At 41.4% G+C, this 19,878-nt stretch overlaps 2 protein-coding genes across 2 annotated transcripts in view; both read left to right on the top strand.

The window, feature by feature from the left end:
* Positions 1–19,796, top strand: part of LOC138980522 (solute carrier family 12 member 8-like) — a 25,759-nt gene extending 5,963 nt beyond the window's left edge. The window contains exons 6-15 of the mRNA XM_070353411.1: positions 49–250; positions 776–863; positions 1,239–1,385; positions 4,074–4,267; positions 6,093–6,207; positions 12,463–12,679; positions 14,047–14,135; positions 14,524–14,641; positions 14,806–14,863; positions 16,937–19,796. Of these exons, the coding sequence (XP_070209512.1) occupies positions 49–250; positions 776–863; positions 1,239–1,385; positions 4,074–4,267; positions 6,093–6,207; positions 12,463–12,679; positions 14,047–14,135; positions 14,524–14,641; positions 14,806–14,863; positions 16,937–17,102 (1,394 nt within the window). The 3' untranslated portion in view covers positions 17,103–19,796. The remainder of the gene's footprint in view (positions 1–48; positions 251–775; positions 864–1,238; positions 1,386–4,073; positions 4,268–6,092; positions 6,208–12,462; positions 12,680–14,046; positions 14,136–14,523; positions 14,642–14,805; positions 14,864–16,936) is intronic.
* LOC138979588 (uncharacterized) lies at positions 18,015–18,524 on the top strand. The gene has a single exon (XM_070352298.1). The coding sequence runs from the start codon at positions 18,015–18,017 to the stop codon at positions 18,522–18,524; it is 510 nt and encodes a 169-aa protein (XP_070208399.1).
* Positions 19,797–19,878: the final 82 nt, after the last annotated feature.

Here is a 19,878-nt window from a genome sequence, read left to right as displayed (position 1 = left end):
AGTGTAACTGCAGGGGTCACCAATCTCAATCATCTTTTTTTTCCCCAGAGGATGGAGTGACGGGGTATCACGAGATCAACTTTGTCAACAACTCGGGGCCAGACTACGCGGAGGGGGAAAGCTTTTTCTCCATCTTCGGCCTGTTTTTCGCCACAGTAACCGGCATCCTGGCCGGCATCAACATGTCGGGTGACCTGCGCGACCCCTTCCACAATATTCCCCGTGGAACGCTCGCCGCTTTGGGAGTGGGGTGAGTTGTGGTGTACGTTGGTGCTCAGTGGTGCCAAACGTCCAATATTCTCTCTATGACTTTATAATTACAAGCAAATGTAATTTCATTTGATTTGATTTACTCTATTATTCCAATGCTGTGAAATTTGGGTCGCTTCCTCCCAGGTGTGTGCGTGTTCAGGTGTAATCAGCCACCTGCACTCATGGCAGCATGACCGAGGTCTTTTACATGCCCCTGTGGTGACACGGGGGTGGGACATGGATAAACTGTACCCTCAGTGAATTTTATCACAGAATCAAGTCTTCAAACTTGACTCCTGAATACTATCCCAGGTCAAATCATTTGTATTATGTGCTGCAGCTTTTTGGGGTGTGCATGTGTGTATTGTGTGTATTGTGTGCTTTTTCTCTTCTTTCTTTTCCTTTTTTTGTTGGGGGGGGGGGGGGGATCATTGTATTCAAACAAAACAGCATACCTTGAAGTAATGAATGATAATGACCATGGTTTCTTAGCGTTGTGAATGTGTGTATTGTGTGTCTTCAGAACCAGCCTGTACATCTTCTTCATCTTTGTGCTGGGCGCCACGTGTGTTCGCTCCTACCTGCTGGAGGACTACATGATTGCTGAGAAGGTGGGTCTCTCTAGGCACCTGGAAAGGTGAGAAGGTGGGTCTCTCTAGGCACCTGGAAAGGTGAGAAGGTGGGTTTCTCTAGGCACCTGAAAAGGTGGGTTTCTCAAGACACCTGAAAAGGTCGGTTTCTCTCGGCACCAGTCACTTAATATACTGCATTTGTATTTGACCCAAGTATAACGTTTTACACAGATTGACACAGTCTTTGTTCTACGAGACTGCATTAGCGGTTGAGGTGTGTGTGTGTGTGTGTGTGTGTGTGTGTGTGTGTATTATTAAGAATGGTCACTGACATATTGCTGTGTCTTAGATTTTATCTTAACGATCACATAACCTGTGAGGACAGTCGGTGACATTGAGTGTTACCTGTGGCAGGTGTCGGTGACAGGTGTGCTGTGGCTGTCAGGTCTGTACCTGTCGTCAGTGTCGTCGTGTATGGGCAGTCTGTACGGCCCACCCCGCATCCTGCAGTCCATCGCCAACGAGAACGTCATCCCCATCATACGCGTACTGGGACACGGGGTGGGTACACTGGGACACGGGGTGGGTACACTGGGACACGGGGTGGGTACACTGGGACACGGGGTGGGTACACTGGGACACGGGGTGGGTACACTGGGACACGGGGTGGGTACACTGGGACACGGGGTGGGTACACTGGGACACGGGGTGGGTACACTGGGACACGGGGTGGGTACACTGGGACACGGGGTGGGTACACTGGGACACGGGGTGGGTACACTGGGACACGGGGTGGGTACACTGGGACACGGGGTGGGTACACTGGGACACGGGGTGGGTACACTGGGACACGGGGTGGGTACACTGGGACACGGGGTGGGTACACTGGGACACGGGGTGGGTACACGCTCTCATTGTTGTATTTAGGCACACACACACTAAAGTTGAGATACATTTTCACCCAGCCTTTACGTGTATGGTGATAGAGGACTGTGGCGGCTCACATCCAAAATGGGTTAAAGGAGAAAATCTCCTTTCAGTAAGAAAAAAAAGTCAGCTGGTTCTCTTCCTGTTACCTGTGTAGCAGTTTTCCTATTGCATTGAATGTTTGTTTATTTACCCGGCGGAAAACCGTGGAAGTTGTAGACAATAACCAAGACCTGAGTCTTCTATGCAGCTCTACAGATTTGTCATTTAGTGTGTGCACCTGTTATTTTCTCCTTTACGGATCTAGATTTGGCCTCGCGTTGTGTTCATTTTTCCCTAGTGCGTGCAACTAAAATCTGTTAGTGCGCTTTATTTATCCTCTTCCATCTAAAATTGCCGAGTTAGCTCATCTTTCCAAAAAGGTTAAATCAGTGAGAAGAAGTGACGACTCAGGTATCAACGAAAATCATTCAGTCGAGTGATGGAGTCAATTCCATGGGATTACTTTTCTATAAATAGTTTATTAAACTCATTTCTAGAAAAGTGTACAAGCCTTCCAATACAACAAGTGCAAATTATTCAATATCATAAATTCACATACAAAATTGATACAAAAACCCGGGTAGCCTTTACATGGCAAACATCAAAAATGCGCAGATTATTATCCTGGAAAACAATGAAGCCGCCTAATCTCCCTTCCCCAAATAATCCTATCCTAAATCGAGACTCCGCATATCGAGCTAGCTATATTTTTATCCCATACAGGATCTTTTGTTCTCTGACTGACTATCTAAGAATTTCTCTCAAACCTGATCTTTAATGGACTTCTAAATGGGAGAAACAGTTCTTCCCGCTGTGGGCTAAGTTTTAAGGTTAGTCTAAGACTTCAGAAGTTACTATTTTGACTTTAGTGAGAACGGGACAGAGTCAATGTCAACCCTCCCTATTCGTCACCAAAGTTGTTTGTCCCTAACCTAATTCCAGTTTCCCCTTTTACAAAGTACCATGCGCAAAACAGGCGGGACACCAAAAACACAGGAGCTTACCTAGAATTGCGCAGGTCACCTAAATTTTAATCTATCACACCTAGCTATCTAATTTAGGACCGTTCAATCAAACGCACGCAGACGCTCTAACAGTCCGGTTGTTTATTTCTGACTATCTACGGAATTTCTCGCCTACATATCTTTTAGACCTTTACTTTTTGCTTGAGGTAAGCAATCAGTAACATGCGCGGTCGTCCTTTGAAGCTGGCTATACCTAAGCTGTCCTAATTTACGAAAAAGGTAGAAAGAATCTCTAAGTTCTTTTATCGTTACACTGTGTTTTCCCTACACTATCCCTTCAAAAGAATGCGAAGTCTCTTGCTGTACTAATCTATTCTGGCCTTTTATACCAGTCCATACGGTAACCTAGACAGAAACGCGGACCCCATACGGATTGGTTGGTGGCCACTCGACCACAACCAAACTACTTGTGAAACATTCCGCAACAACATAGTCCACCCCTTTCCCCTAATCTTCTGACCTACCGGCTAACGCATTAACAATTCGCCTATAATCCAACTCATTTATTACACATATTATTTTATCCACATCAAAATAACCTATATTTCCTTGTATTCTAGATTTCCCATTCCTTCTGATCTAACGATGATTTCGTTCATCGATCGTTGTTTCCAACCCTACGAACAATCATCACATTCCGGCTACATCATTACCCACAATAATACATTGTGGTCATCAATTTACATCCATTAAACAACTTTCATCCATTCTCTAACTATTCGACTTGACATTGGTCAAGTTTTACTACCCTTCATCAACCCGTATGCCGGTAAAGCGTGTCCGCGCCATATAAATGGCCGCCAACACGGAACTGAAAAGGGAATTACCTCCCTTGCATCGTCTACTGTCGTTTATACCCTATTGTTCGCTCTCTTCTTTGGCAAGCTGAAAACAGCGATAGCGTGACAGAAAGGACTCTGTACACCATGACCATTCTAAGCTTTCCCTCCCTAACTTTTACATCAAACTTTCTTCAAATCTGGCTCTCCCGCCACACCTGTAAACTTAAGGCACACACAAAAATGTTTCTGATGACAAGCCAAAACAAAAACAGGGTCGGTAGGTTGATAACTTTTTTTTTTTAATTTACGCAGGCATATGTGGCTTTTCTTTGTCTGGAAATCGCGCAAACTGTGTCCCCTGGATGTCGGAGAAGAGTCAGTTTCCTCGCAAAGGATACAAAAACAATTCTAGGGTAGGGAGAAAAAAGGGTCAGTCGGAGAAATGGAACCAAGGATCTTGTGTGTGTGTGCAGCGAGGACCCAACAAGGTACCGGTGCTGGCACTGGTGGTCATCACGCTGGTGGTGCTGCTGTTCATCTGTATCGGTGACGTCAACTCCCTGGCACCGGTGGTGACCACGGCCTTCATGCTGACCTACGCCGCCATCGACTATTCCTACTTCGCCCTCGCCATGTCCTACGACAGACGTCAGGAGAGGGAAGCCAGGTGGGTGCTTGTGGGAATGATTTCTGGAGTATGGCATACAGAGAAGGGCTTCCATTTTAGGCGGTCCTTGTTTCGTTTATGGGCTGAAACTCCCACGGCTTTTACGTGTGTGACCAGTTTTACTCCGCCATTTAGACAGCCATACACCGCTTTTGGGGGAAGCATGCTGGGTATTTTCATGTTTCTATAACCCACCGAACTCTGACATGGATTACAGGATCTTTTCTGTGCGCAGTTGGTCTTGTGCTTGCGTGTACACACCAATGTTACAACATTAGGTCATAAGAAGGAGGTAATGAACATTAGGTCATAAGAAGGAGGTTATGAACATTAGGTCATAAGAAGGAGGTTATAAACATAAGGTCATAAGAAGGAGGTAATGAACATTAGGTCATAAGAAGGAGGTTATGAACATTAGGTCATAAGAAGGAGGTTATAAACATAAGGTCATAAGAAGGAGGTAATGAACATTAGGTCATAAGAAGGAGGTAATGAACATTAGGTCATAAGAAGGAGGTTATGAACATTAGGTCATAAGAAGGAGGTTATAAACATAAGGTCATAAGAAGGAGGTAATGAACATAAGGTCATAAGAAGGAGGTAATGAACATAAGGTCATAAGAAGGAGGTAATGAACATAAGGTCATAAGAAGGAGGTAATGAACATAAGGTCATAAGAAGGAGGTAATGAACATTAGGTCATAAGAAGGAGGTAATGAACATAAGGTCATAAGAAGGAGGTAATGAACATAAGGTCATAAGAAGGAGGTAATGAACATTAGGTCATAAGAAGGAGGTAATGAACAGAAAGTCTGAGCAATCAAGGTCTTGAAAGGGAGAGAGTCTTAAATGTGGGGTCTTAAATGTGGGGGTCTTAAATGTGGGGTCTTAAATGTGGGGGTCTTAAATGTGGGGTCTTAAATGTGGGGGTCTTAAATGTGGGGGTCTTAAATGTGGGGTCTTAAATGTGGGGGTCTTAAATGTGGGGGTCTTAAATGTGGGGGTCTTAAATGTGGGGGTCTTAAAGGGGGGGTCCACTGTATCAACATGTACTTCCTATCAAATGTTAGAACACTACTTGCAAGTTCCTTAAAAAAATCTCAACTGTTGAACAGCGCCTTGAGCCAAACCAGGGCCGGGTCTAACTGGCACCTAATTGAGAATGAAAGTCGCTTGTTCATTTCAATGTTTGTTATTCTCTCAGGTGCCAGGAGACTGGTTCCGTATAACTCTCACTTACTCTATTACACATGTTGAATGCATTCCGAGCGCTGACTTCCATAAATTGTTCCTCAGATCTTAAAATAGCGCTGTGCCTCACTTGTGTCTGATTTGCAAAGCTGCCCACTGACTACGTTTTAATACAAATTGCTCTGCTGCTACGCCAAGCTTGAAATTGCTACGCTCAAACAAATAATCACAAGCATGCAACAGTTTACTTTTTCTTGAAAGTCATGGTACTTATTTTGATTTTCACCCTGTGTAGCGGTCAGACTTTGTGTCCTAAAACATGGTCCACACTGACACGTGGCACTGCACAAACTCTTTATCGGCCATTATGTTTCTGCTTTCTAAATTATTATTATTATTATTATTATTAAATTATCTTTTTAAAGTATATGTCCTTGCGCGAAATACATGTAGCATTAAATGCGGATGTTCGTAATGTATTTAGACAATGCTACACTTAAACACCATTTGCTACGCTGAAAAGTCCCAAAAATTCTAAATGGCTACACTTGAGGCGTGGCAAAGGTTGGCATGTCTGTGATCAGCACCTAATACTTTTATCTGTTTTCACAGTGTGACCGTATTTTGTCTGCAGGTTTACAAGCAGTGCGGCTGCAGCAGCTGACAAGGAAGGAGAGAAAGCTGTGGATTCGGATCCTGTCAACGGATTCCTGTTTCACGAAAAGAACGTTGACGTCTCTCTGCACAAGGTAGGATGGTTTGGTCAACGTGGGGTAACCACCGCTGTTAGTGCAGCTAGTAAGGGGTAGAAATGTGTCCAGGGAGGTTTCCACTGTTCTGCAAATGAACTGATGAAACAGCAGTATCACACTTACTTCATTCTAAGAACTGATGAAACAGCAGTATCACACTTACTTCATTCTATCAACTGATGAAACAGCAGTATCACACTTACTTCATTCTAAGAACTGATGAAACAGCAGTATCACACTTACTTCATTCTAAGAACTGATGAAACAGCAGTATCACACTTACTTCATTCTAACAACTGATGAAACAGCAGTATCACACTTACTTCATTCTAACAACTGATGAAACAGCAGTATCACACTTACTTCATTCTAAGAACTGATGAAACAGCAGTATCACACTTACTTCATTCTAACAACTGATGAAACAGCAGTATCACACTTACTTCATTCTAAGAACTGATGAAACAGCAGTATCACACTTACTTCATTCTAAGAACTGATGAAACAGCAGTATCACACTTACTTCATTCTAACAACTGATGAAACAGCAGTATCACACTTACTTCATTCTAAGAACTGATGAAACAGCAGTATCACACTTACTTCATTCTAAGAACTGATGAAACAGCAGTATCACACTTACTTCATTCTAACAACTGATGAAACAGCAGTATCACACTTACTTCATTCTAAGAACTGATGAAACAGCAGTATCACACTTACTTCATTCTAACAACTGATGAAACAGCAGTATCACACTTACTTCATTCTAAGAACTGATAAAACAGCAGTATCACACTTCCTTCCTTCTAAGAACTGATAAAACAGCAGTATCACACTTACTTCATTCTAACAACTGATGAAACAGCAGTATCACACTTACTTCATTCTAAGAACTGATGAAACAGCAGTATCACACTTACTTCATTCTAAGAACTGATGAAACAGCAGTATCACACTTACTTCATTCTAAGAACTGATGAAACAGCAGTATCACACTTACTTCATTCTAACAACTGATGAAACAGCAGTATCACACTTACTTCATTCTAAGAACTGATAAAACAGCAGTATCACACTTCCTTCCTTCTAAGAACTGATAAAACAGCAGTATCACACTTACTTCATTCTAACAACTGATGAAACAGCAGTATCACACTTACTTCATTCTAAGAACTGATGAAACAGCAGTATCACACTTACTTCATTCTAACAACTGATGAAACAGCAGTATCACACTTCCTTCCTTCTAAGAACTGATGAAACAGCAGTATCACACTTACTTCATTCTAACAACTGATGAAACAGCAGTATCACACTTACTTCATTCTAAGAACTGATAAAACAGCAGCAGACCTGGGAACCCATACGATTTCGCCGTATTTTGTACGCATGATTGTCGAGAATACGCTCAGTACGGTCAGTGGGTAAAAAATACGACGAGAAAAATTCCTAGACTACTTTTCTTCACAAGCCCATCCTGAAGCCGATCCAGTATTTTGGCACATGATTACGTCACTATATTAGCCGCTGTCAAAAAGAATATAATCGGATCGTGTCAATCAATCAAAACAACCAGGCAAACGAAAGTACGGTATTTGGCGAAATCGGCTCTGAGAATAAACAAGTGAAACAAAGAAGAAAAGTGAAAAAGTTTGAAGAAAAATATCACACACACACACACACACAATTTCTCACCAACACACACATGTAGTCCCGCCCGGAATAATCTTTTTTGGGATGATTTACGACTTTTGCGCACATTTCGAGCAGACGAAAACAGAACATGGCGGCTCTCGCTCCTCCAACTATCGCGAGACACAAACAAACGAAATCTCGCGCGCGTGAGATCCTGATACATCCGGTGTTTCTCTGTACGCTTGTCACGGCGACTTGTTGACAAACGAAGATTCGCGAATGAAAGAGAAAAGCGCCGAGTCTTGAGTAGAGAGCTAATAAAGTACCGGTAATCGCTAATCCAGTGAAATGAAAATCCGCGGCGACTTCCATTAGGTGAATGCTATTCAAGTTTAGGTAACGTTTTAGCCGCATCTTTTTATAAGCCGCAATGCGATTTTTTTTTTAACGTCGCGGCTTGTAGTCCGTCAAATACGGTACAGTTTTTGTCAGTAAAAATTTAAAAAAGCATTTGTTTTAAATGTATAGGTAAACTTAATTAACGGTGTGACGGACGCGCATGAGTCATGTTTTAATCATGGATGTGCAAACGCTGTGTGGAGTACGCTCAATTTTTTGAAAATACACCAATTTTGTTTGAGAATACTCAAAGTGCAAAACAGGGGTTCCCAGGTCTGCAGCAGTATCACACTTCCTTCCTTCTAAGAACTGATAAAACAGCAGTTTCACACTTACTTCATTCTAAGAACTGATAAAACAGCAGTATCACACTTCCTTCCTTCTAAGAACTGATAAAACAGCAGTATCACACTTACTTACTTCTAAGAACTGATAAAACAGCAGTATCACACTTACTTCCTTCTGAGAACTGATAAAACAGCAGTATCACACTTACTTCTTTCTAAGAACTGATGAAACAGCAGTATCACACTTACTTCCTTCTAAGAACTGATGAAACAGCAGTATCGCACTTACTTCCTTCTAAGAACTGATGAAACAGCAGTATCACACTTACTTCCTTCTAAGAACTGATGAAACAGCAGTATCACACTTACTTCCTTACCGGCACGGTTGGCCTTAGTGGTAAGGCGTCCGCCCCGTGATCGGGAGGTCGTGGGTTCGAACCCCGGCCGGGTCATACCTAAGACTTTAAAATTGGCAAGCTAGTGGCTACTCCGCCTGGCGTCTGGCATTATGGGGTTAGTGCTAGGACTGGTTGGCCCGGTGTCAGAATAATGTGACTGGGTGAGACATGAAGCCTGTGCTGCGACTTCTGTCTTGTGTGTGGCGCACGTTATATGTCAAAACAGCACCACCCTGATATGGCCCTTCGTGGTCGGCTGGGCGTTAAGCAAACAAACAAACAAACAATCTTACTTCCTTCTAACAACTGATGAAACAGCAGTATCACACTTACTTCATTCTAACAACTGATGAAACAGCAGTATCACACTTACTTCATTCTAACAACTGATGAAACAGCAGTATCACACTTACTTCATTCTAACAACTGATAAAACAGCAGTATCACACTTACTTCATTATAACAACTGATGAAACAGCAGTATCACACTTACTTCATTCTATCAACTGATGAAACAGCAGTATCACACTTACTTCATTCTATGAACTGGTGAAACAGCAGTATCACACTTACTTCATTCTAACAACTGATGAAACAGCAGTATCACACTTCATTCTAACAACTGGTGAAACAGCAGTATCACACTTACTTCATTCTAACAACTGATGAAACAGCAATATCACACTTACTTCATTCTAACAACTGATGAAACAGCAGTATCACACTTACTTCATTCTAACAACTGATGAAACAGCAGTATCACACTTACTTCATTCTAACAACTGATGAAACAGCAGTATCACACTTACTTCATTCTAACAACTGATGAAACAGCAGTATCACACTTACTTCATTCTGAGAACTGATGAAACAGCAGTATCACACTTACTTCATTCCAAGAACTGATGAAACAGCAGTATCACACATACTTCATTCTAACAACTGATGAAACAGCAGTATCACACTTACTTCATTCTAACAACTGATGAAACAGCAGTATCACACTTACTTCCTTCTAAGAACTGATGAAACAGCAGTATCCCACTTACTTCATTCTAAGAACTGATGAAACAGCAGTATCACACTTACTTCATTCTAAGAACTGATGAAACAGCAGTATCACACTTACTTCATTCTAACAACTGATGAAACAGCAGTATCACACTTACTTCCTTCTAAGAACTGATAAAACAGCAGTATCACACTTACTTCTTTCTAAGAACTGATGAAACAGCAGTATCACACTTACTTCATTCTGAGAACTGATGAAACAGCAGTATCACACTTACTTCATTCTAACAACTGATGAAACAGCAGTATCACACTTATTTCATTCGATGAAACAGCAGTATCACACTTACTTCATTCTAACAACTGATGAAACAGCAGTATCACACTTACTTCCTTCTAAGAACTGATGAAACAGCAGTATCACACTTCCTTCCTTCTAAGAACTGATAAAACAGCAGTATCACACTTACTTACTTACTTCTAAGAACTGATGAAACAGCAGTATCACACTTACTTCATTCTGAGAACTGATGAAACAGCAGTATCACACTTACTTCATTCTAACAACTGATGAAACAGCAGTATCACACTTACTTCATTCTAACAACTGATAAAACAGCAGTATCACACTTACTTCATTATAACAACTGATGAAACAGCAGTATCACACTTACTTCATTCTATCAACTGATGAAACAGCAGTATCACACTTACTTCATTCTATGAACTGGTGAAACAGCAGTATCACACTTACTTCATTCTAACAACTGATGAAACAGCAGTATCACACTTCATTCTAACAACTGGTGAAACAGCAGTATCACACTTACTTCATTCTAATAACTGATGAAACAGCAATATCACACTTACTTCATTCTAACAACTGATGAAACAGCAATATCACACTTACTTCATTCTAACAACTGATGAAACAGCAGTATCACACTTACTTCATTCTAACAACTGATGAAACAGCAGTATCACACTTACTTCATTCTAACAACTGATGAAACAGCAGTATCACACTTACTTCATTCTAACAACTGATGAAACAGCAGTATCACACTTACTTCATTCTAACAACTGATGAAACAGCAGTATCACACTTACTTCATTCTGAGAACTGATGAAACAGCAGTATCACACTTACTTCATTCTAAGAACTGATGAAACAGCAGTATCACACATACTTCATTCTAACAACTGATGAAACAGCAGTATCACACTTACTTCCTTCTAAGAACTGATAAAACAGCAGTATCACACTTACTTCTTTCTAAGAACTGATGAAACAGCAGTATCACACTTACTTCATTCTGAGAACTGATGAAACAGCAGTATCACACTTACTTCATTCTAACAACTAATGAAACAGCAGTATCACACTTATTTCATTCTAAAAACTGATGAAACAGCAGTATCATACTTACTTCATTCTAACAACTGATGAAACAGCAGTATCACACTTACTTCCTTCTAAGAACTGATGAAACAGCAGTATCACACTTCCTTCCTTCTAAGAACTGATAAAACAACAGTATCACACTTACTTACTTCTAAGAACTGATGAAACAGCAGTATCACACTTACTTCATTCTGAGAACTGATGAAACAGCAGTATCACACTTACTTCATTCTATCAACTGATGAAACAGCAGTATCACACTTACTTCCTTCTAAGAACTGATGAAACAGCAGTATCACACTTACTTCATTCTAACAACTGATGAACAGCAGTATCACACTTACTTCATTCTAACAACTGATGAAACAGCAGTATCACACTTACTTCATTCTAACAACTGATGAAACAGCAGTATCACACTTACTTCATTCTAACAACTGATGAAACAGCAGTATCACACTTACTTCCTTCTAACAACTGATGAAACAGCAGTATCACACTTACTTCCTTCTAACAACTGATGAAACAGCAGTATCACACTTACTTCCTTCTAACAACTGATGAAACAGCAGTATCACACTTACTTCCTTCTAACAACTGATGAAACAGCAGTATCACACTTACTTCCTTCTAACAACTGATGAAACAGCAGTATCACACTTACTTCCTTCTAACAACTGATGAAACAGCAGTATCACACTTACTTCTTTAAATGACAAACGACACTGATTACACAGACCAAGACATCATGACACTCTTTTCCCAAATGAAATCTTTGACGTTTAAAGGAAAGTTCAAGAATGCCAATAATCGCTTCACACACACACACACACACATACACACACACACACACACACACACACACACACACACACACATGCACACACACTAAAATATAGCTAATGTTTAGATACCAATAATATGTACACTGTCCTCCAAATCACTCACTTGAAAAAAAAAAGTGTTGTGAAACAGAAAGTTCACTAAGTGTCATCATTAACCGGTCTGATACCACAAGGCCATATATGTCAGAACCTCTACTGAATACTCTCTAATTTTTGGTGATGTTAGAAGGGGGAGCATAGTACTGACTGACTAGGTTCCACTGTTGCAGGACTCGTTTGAGAAGCTGGCGGTGGACCTGGACAAGTTGTTCCCGGAGCGCCTGACGCAGCGCGGCCAGCACCACCTGGTGAGACAGAACTCCGTCAACAACAGCAGCGCCACCACGCCCGAGGCGGACTTTGACGCCACCAAGCCACGCATGGCCGCCACAGGGGCCTCCACCGACAACATCAACGAAAACCTCAACGATACCTCGCAGCTTTTAGGTACATGATCATGATAATTATAATAATAATAATAATACATGTAATAATACTGACAAGCCAAGCATGGCCGCCTCCATAGAGAACATCAACGATAGCTCTCAGCTTTTAGGTACATGATAATTATAATCATGATAATGATGATAATGAACACGTATTAATCGCCCCTTCTCAGTAGAGAACAACAATGTGCAATCGCAAAGTGCACACACAGACACACACACACACAACTCGCATGGCCTTCCTCCACCGACAACATCAACGATACCTCGCAGTTTTAGGTAAAGGATGATAATTATAATAATGATGTAAATGAACACGTATTAATCGCCCCTTCTCAGTAGAGCACAACAATGTGCAATCGCAAAGTGCACACACAGACACACACACACACAACTCGCATGGCCTTCCTCCACCGACAACATCAACGATACCTCGCAGTTTTAGGTAAAGGATGATAATTATAATAATGATGTTAATGAACACGTATTAATCGCCCCTTCTCAGTAGAGCACAACAATGTGCAATCGCAAAGTGCACACACAGACACACACACACAACACGCATGGCCTTCCTCCACCGACAACATAAACGATACCTCGCAGTTTTAGGTAAAGGATGATAATCATAATAATGATGTTAATGAACACTTATTAATCGCCCCTTCTCAGTAGAGCTCGCATTTCAATGTTTAAAAAAGCAACTTGTGTAAATCTGGTACAACACAGAAAAGCCATGTAGTATTTTCTATTTGTTGTTGATATAAAAGAATGTGTGTGTATGTGTGTGTATGTGTGTGTATGTACTTAGTTTTAGAATCATTCTCTCTTTTCAACACCCAGCCTTACCTCTTTAAAAAAAAAGTTTGTGTGTGTGTATGTTTATGTGTGTGTGTGTGTGTGTGTTTATGCATGTGTTTGTGTGTGTGTGTGTTTATGCATGTGTGGGTGTGTTTATGTGTGTGTTTAAGCATGTGTTTATGCGTGTTTGTGTGTGTGTGTGTGTGTTTATGTGTGTGTGTGTGTGTGTTTATGCGCGTGTGTGTGTGTGTTTATGCGTGTGTGTGTGTTTATGCATGTGTGTGTTTATGCATGTGTGTGTTTATGCGTGTGTGTTTATGTGTGTGTGTTTATGTGTGTGTGTGTGTGTGTTTATGTGTGTGTGTGTGTTTATGTGTTTGTGCGTGTGTGTGTGTGTGTGTGTTTATGCGTGTGAGTGTGTTTATGCATGTGTGTGTGTGTTTATGCCTGTGTGTGTGTGTTTATGCGTGTGTGTGTGTGTGTTTATGCGTGTGTTTATGCATGTGTGTGTGTGTGTTTATGCATGTGTGTGTTTGTGGTTACTGTAATGTTTGCTGTGTGTTCTTTCAGGGGGAAAGAAGGCTCCCAACACAGAAATCACCAAGCAGCCTCGATCATGGTACTCCATTCTGTGCAATCGCTGGCTGTCGCTAGTTGGGGTGAGTCTTTCTCTCCGGTGCTTATACCCCAGTCACACATAGACGCCGCTTCTACTGTGCTGTAAAAGTGTCCGAGAGCATAGCCAATCGTGGGCCAAACTTGGGAGGATCTCCATGAGCGTGGTTTGGTCGGGGTGGGATCTGCTAAGTCGGGAAGCTGCACGCTCTCCCGACACTTATTTTGAACTGCACAAAACAAGCGTAGCCGGGTTGTGGCGCAGTACAGTCGTGATGTAGGATTTATTAATTTGCCATATGCTGGATTTTGACGGTGATATGCCCCGATTTGATAACTTTTTCAGATCGACGTGATCGGCATGGTCGAGGTAAGGACATAGCACTGTGTCAATGGGTCTATGTTTTTTTACAGTTGATGTTTTGTGTGCAGGTGTTGATATGCATGATCATCATGTTTGCCATCCAGTGGATATACGCCCTGATAGAACTGGCCGCCTTTTTCATCGTGTACTTCTACATCGGTAAAGCCAGCCCTGGCTATTTTCCTGGTGAGTCTAGATGGCTGTTTGGTGGCGTGTGTTTTCTGAACTGTGTTAATGTACTTGTGTTCTGTCAGCATAGCCTGAGTTTCAAGTTGTATGTCAAGTGTTCTGGGTTCTTATAATATTTTGGTCATGGAACCAGTGAATAATAACTGTGTGATTTGTGACAGGTATTGCTGAGTTCAACCTGTACGACTGGCTCAAGTACGGCTGTCAGCGATGTTTTAGGTCAGTAGTCAGTGTGTCTGTTCCACTGTCTTTCAATCTGTGTATCTGTGTGCATAAGAATGTTTGTAAATATGCAGGCGTTTACAAGTGAAAGAGAGAGAGAGAGAGTGTGTGCCTGCATGGGTAATCATATCAGGCCTGAAAGTGGCTAGTATAAATTTACTCGCCATGGCGAGTAGAAACATGTAACTGGCAAGTAGAAATGTTCATCTACTCGCCAAATGGGAGTAAAGTTGCTGAAACAAATTATTGGTTAGGCTAGTAAAGTTTGCCTAAGGCTAGTAAACATATTTTTGGACTCTCAGGGCTGCATATGTGCATATGTTTAGATGAGTTTGCCACTTTCATAAGCACTGCTCATTCGAGCTCACAATTCAATCATTTGCATACCTGATAAACAAAATGTTTCTTTATGTGCAACAGTCAGGCAAGGAAACCCCCAGTAAACCATTCAGTGCTGTATACAGTGCATTATATACTTGGTGATTTCCAGCAATCTAGATTATTCTATTCATTCCACAGCATATGTTTTAAGAGCTCCACCAGTCACCATACTGTAGCAGCATTGTAGATTGTTGCAAACCTGGGAACCCAGACGACTTTGCCGTATTTTGTACGCTTTATTGTCAAAAATACGATCAGTACGGTCGTTGGAATAAAATACGATCAACAAAATTCCAAGACTACTTTTCTTCACAAGTCGACCCAGTATTTTGGATGCCCCCCGCGGGTTAGGGGGAAGAATTTACCCGATGCTCCCCAGCATGTCGTAAGGGGCGACTAACGGATTCTGTTTCTCCTTTTACCCTTGTTAAGTGTTTCTTGTATAGAATATAGTCAATGTTTGTAAAGATTTTAGTCAAGCAGTATGTAAGAAATGTTAAGTCCTTTGTACTGGAAACTTGTATTCTCCCAGTAAGGCCATATATTGTACTACGTTGCAGGCCCCTGGAGCAATTTTTTGATTAGTGCTTTTGTGAACAAGAAACAATTGACAAGTGGCTCTATCCCATCTCCCCCCTTTCCCCGTCGCGATATAACCTTGAACGGTTGAAAACGACGTTAAACACCAAATAAAGAAAGAAAAGAAAGAAAGAAAGAAAGTATTTTGTATGTTCGAATGCTGTGTGGAGTACGCTAATTTTTATGAAAATACGCCAAGTTTCTTTGAGAATACCCCAAGTGCAAAACAGAGAGGGGGGAATCGAGACGAGGGTGTGGTGTGTGTGTGTGTGTGTGTGTGTGTGTGTGTGTGTGTGTGTGTGTGTAGAGCGATTCAGAGAAAACTACTGGACCGATCTTCATGAAACTTGACATGAGAGATCCTGAGTATGGTATCTCCAGACGTTTTTTTCATTTTTTGGATAAACGTCTTTGATGACGTCAAATCCGGCTTTTCGTGAAAGTTGAGGCGGCACTGTCACGCTCTCATTTTTCAACCAAATTGGTTGAAATTTTGGTCAAGTATTCTTCGACGAAGCCCGGACTTTGGTATTGCATTTCAGCTTGAAGGCTTAAAAATTAATTAATGAATTTGCTCATTAAAGTTGTCATTAAAATCGATTTTTCGCAAACAGATTTAAAATTGATTGCATGGTATTCTTCATCACATTCTGAATCTAAAAATATATACATATGTCATGTTTACTCTTAAAATGGGATCACAATTAATGAAAATAGATTAATTAATCTTACGATTAAAATTTAAGAAATCGATCCAAAAATGATTTCATCTTATTCTTTATCATTTCCTGATTCCAAAAACATATAGATATGATAGGTTGGATTCGAAACAAGCTCAGAAAGTTAACAAGAATACAGAAAAGCGCGCTTTCCTGCTTAGCACAATACGCTACCGCGCTAATCTGGCGTGTCAATATCACTACGTTTTGCACGTGGGAGGTGAGCGATTTCCTTCACGCGGGGATTGACGAAGCTGTACTGTCTTGGTGAAAAAATACAGTGCGTTCAATTTCATCCCGTGACGGTTCGACAGCTTGACTAAATGTAGTAATTTTGCCTTGTTGATTTCTGTTTCCGTGTTCATTTTGTTTGTGTGTTCTCCGTCAGCAGAGGCGCTCAGCAACAAGAGCAGATCGTGGTAGCACCCAGCACCCCCGCCGTACAGACTCTGGCCGCTCAGCTCACCGAGGACAACGAGGACTTTGCCAGCAGGGGGCGCTATCACCAGTCAGAGGTCATGCAGGGAGACAACTTTGATGACTACGACAGCGAGTAAATCCATCATTCACGACAGTGAATAGAAGTGTTTGGGGAAACTGCACTCAGCAGTTTGATTTGCTGGAAAATGTGTGTCACTGGAAAATGTGTGTCACTGGAAGATGTGTGTCACTGGAAGATGTGTGTCACTGGAAGATGTGTGTCACTGGAAAATGAGTCAGGGCCCATTAAAGAGACAAGTTTGGTGATGACAACAGTGAATGTGTGTCATTGCCCATTTAAGATTATTGTTGGAAAAGTAAGCTGAATTGTCCATGGAAGTCATAGCTGATTTTCACAGTATCTGCAGCTCATCAAGCGTCAAAGTAGGTTGTGACTGAAGGCAAGACAGTGAAAGTGTAGTTTCTACAATATCATTGGCTTCATGTCTAGTGAAATGTTTGCTAGTGAACTCCAGTGGTAACACAGAATGTGACAGTGTGGTGATGGCAGAGGTCTCACAACTCATCATGACACACAGTGACACACAGTGACACACAGTGACACGAAAAGAAGACGTTTTTGGAGAACAGGGACAGTGTTACTGTCAGTGATGTAGATTTCATGCAGAAAGACGGGCATTATCGTTCATGACATAAAGCAATACAACTTGGATTATTACAACACAAGTTGTGACACTGAGAGACAGGCATTATATCATTACAACACAACAAGTTTTGACACTTGAAGACAGGCATTATGATTCTTGACTTCAGCAAGGTCATGTTAGAAGACAACTGTTAAAACTACAATACGAGAGAGGTTAACCTATCTCAACAGCTAAGTCAGGTTGTCGACTGAAACCAGTGTGACTAATTTGTGTCCCCATTTTGTATCATGCATTTCGACAGTTCTGATCATTACAGAGAGGTGTAACGAAGTGACGTGGGCTGCTCAGAGAGGTGTAACAAAGTGACGTGGGCTGCTCAAAATGGGGGGACACATGAACCTGAGTGAAACACATCATCTGGACAGTGACAGTAACATTAGACAGGGTGACGAGCTGAGTGAAACACATCATCTGGACAGTGACAGTAACATTAGACAGGGTGACGAGCTGAATGAAACACATCATCTGGACAGTGACAGTAACATTAGACAGGGTGACGAGCTGAGTGAAACACATCATCTGGACAGTGACAGTAACATTAGACAGGGTGACGAGCTGAGTGAAACACATCATCTAGACAGTGACAGTAACATTAGACAGGGTGACGAGCTGAGTGAAACACATCATCTGGACAGTGACAGTAACATTAGACAGGGTGACGAGCTGAGTGAAACACATCATCTGGACAGTGACAGTAACATTAGACAGGGTGACGAGCTGAGTGAAACACATCATCTGGACAGTGACAGTAACATTAGACAGGGTGACGAGCTGAGTGAAACACATCATCTGGACAGTGACAGTAACATTAGACAGGGTGACGAGCTGTGATGAAGACGAGTGAAATCATTATTTCCAAACATGGTCTATTATCACCTGAAAAATGTGACCGTGGTGGCAGTTCTGAGGAATGACACCAGTTTGTGGCGGAGTACAATGAATTACAGCATCTAGTCGAGGCATTCTGTTTCGTGATGTATCTTTGAAGAAATCCAGTAACCATGCATTATTTTTTCTTTTGTTTTTATGTTGACTTTTTTTTTTAGACAATTCATGTTATTTCTGAAATACAGTGCAGACTTTATCAATCCGTAAGTCTGAGCAGCTCCACCTCAGTTTTTGACCCTGTAATGAAAATCTGAGTGTTGAAGGTCTTAACACTTTCTACCCCAACTATATTGACCAAGTTTTATTTTAGCCGAGACCAGCTGTGCTGCAGCAGGTCACTCAGAATTGTAGTAACTGTGTAGAAACTGTGTATCCACACGCTGGACTGCAGGCGTTAGATCAACGTTACAGGAAGCAACTGAAGCTAACAGTCTGAGCGAATATATCCGTACCTGGTCAGGTATAGCCAAATGAGTGGGTACGGATATATCCGTACCTGGGAGACAATGAGTTAAGACATGATTTTTTTCAGAACTTTGAAGGTCTCAAAAGGGGGGTCCACTGTACAGGAGATGTATTCAGTGGGAATAAACTTTTTTTAAATTTTTTTTAAGGATCAAGATATTTCCTGTGAAGTACAGAAAGACAATGACTAAGAATGCTAGTGAATAAGCAAAACGCATGTAGCGATAACACAAGTTAATAAGAATAAGAGCAGTAGCTCAAATGTCAAAGTAGTAAACGTGATAGCTGAAATTGCTGAGGATAAGACCAATAGCACTAGTGGCTACGAAAAGAGTGATCACTAGCCTAACTAGTTGCAGATCTCAAATTGCTGAGAACAAGACCAATAGCACTAGTGGCTAAGGATAGAGTGATAGCTAGCCTAGCTAGCTGCAGATCCGGTACATAATGGATTGTACATAATGATTGCTTTGTGCATTCTTTTTGATCACTAGTGAAATTGTTTCTGTTTTAAGTGCATTGCAATTTCTTTGTTTTTGAAGTTGCATATTCTTTCTCAGTACCGGATTTGTATTCAGTTGGCCGCTGTCAGCGTGAGTTCACTCCCAGGTTCGGCGGAAATTTATTTCACAGAGTCAACTTTGTGTGCAGACTCTCTTCGGTGTCCGAACCTCCCCCCGTGTACACTACATTGGGTGTGCACGTTAAAGATCCCACGATTGACAAAAAGGTCTTTCCTGGCAAAATTGCTTAGGCACAGTTAATAATTGTCTACCTATACCCGTGTGACTTGGAATAATAGGCCGTGAAAGGTAAATATGCGCCGAAATGG

Source organism: Littorina saxatilis, linkage group LG11 (genome assembly GCF_037325665.1).
Source record: "Littorina saxatilis isolate snail1 linkage group LG11, US_GU_Lsax_2.0, whole genome shotgun sequence".
Classification (NCBI taxonomy): domain Eukaryota; kingdom Metazoa; phylum Mollusca; class Gastropoda; order Littorinimorpha; family Littorinidae; genus Littorina; species Littorina saxatilis.
Note: the sequence above shows the minus strand (reverse complement) of the source record. Positions and strands in the feature narration are given on the sequence as shown.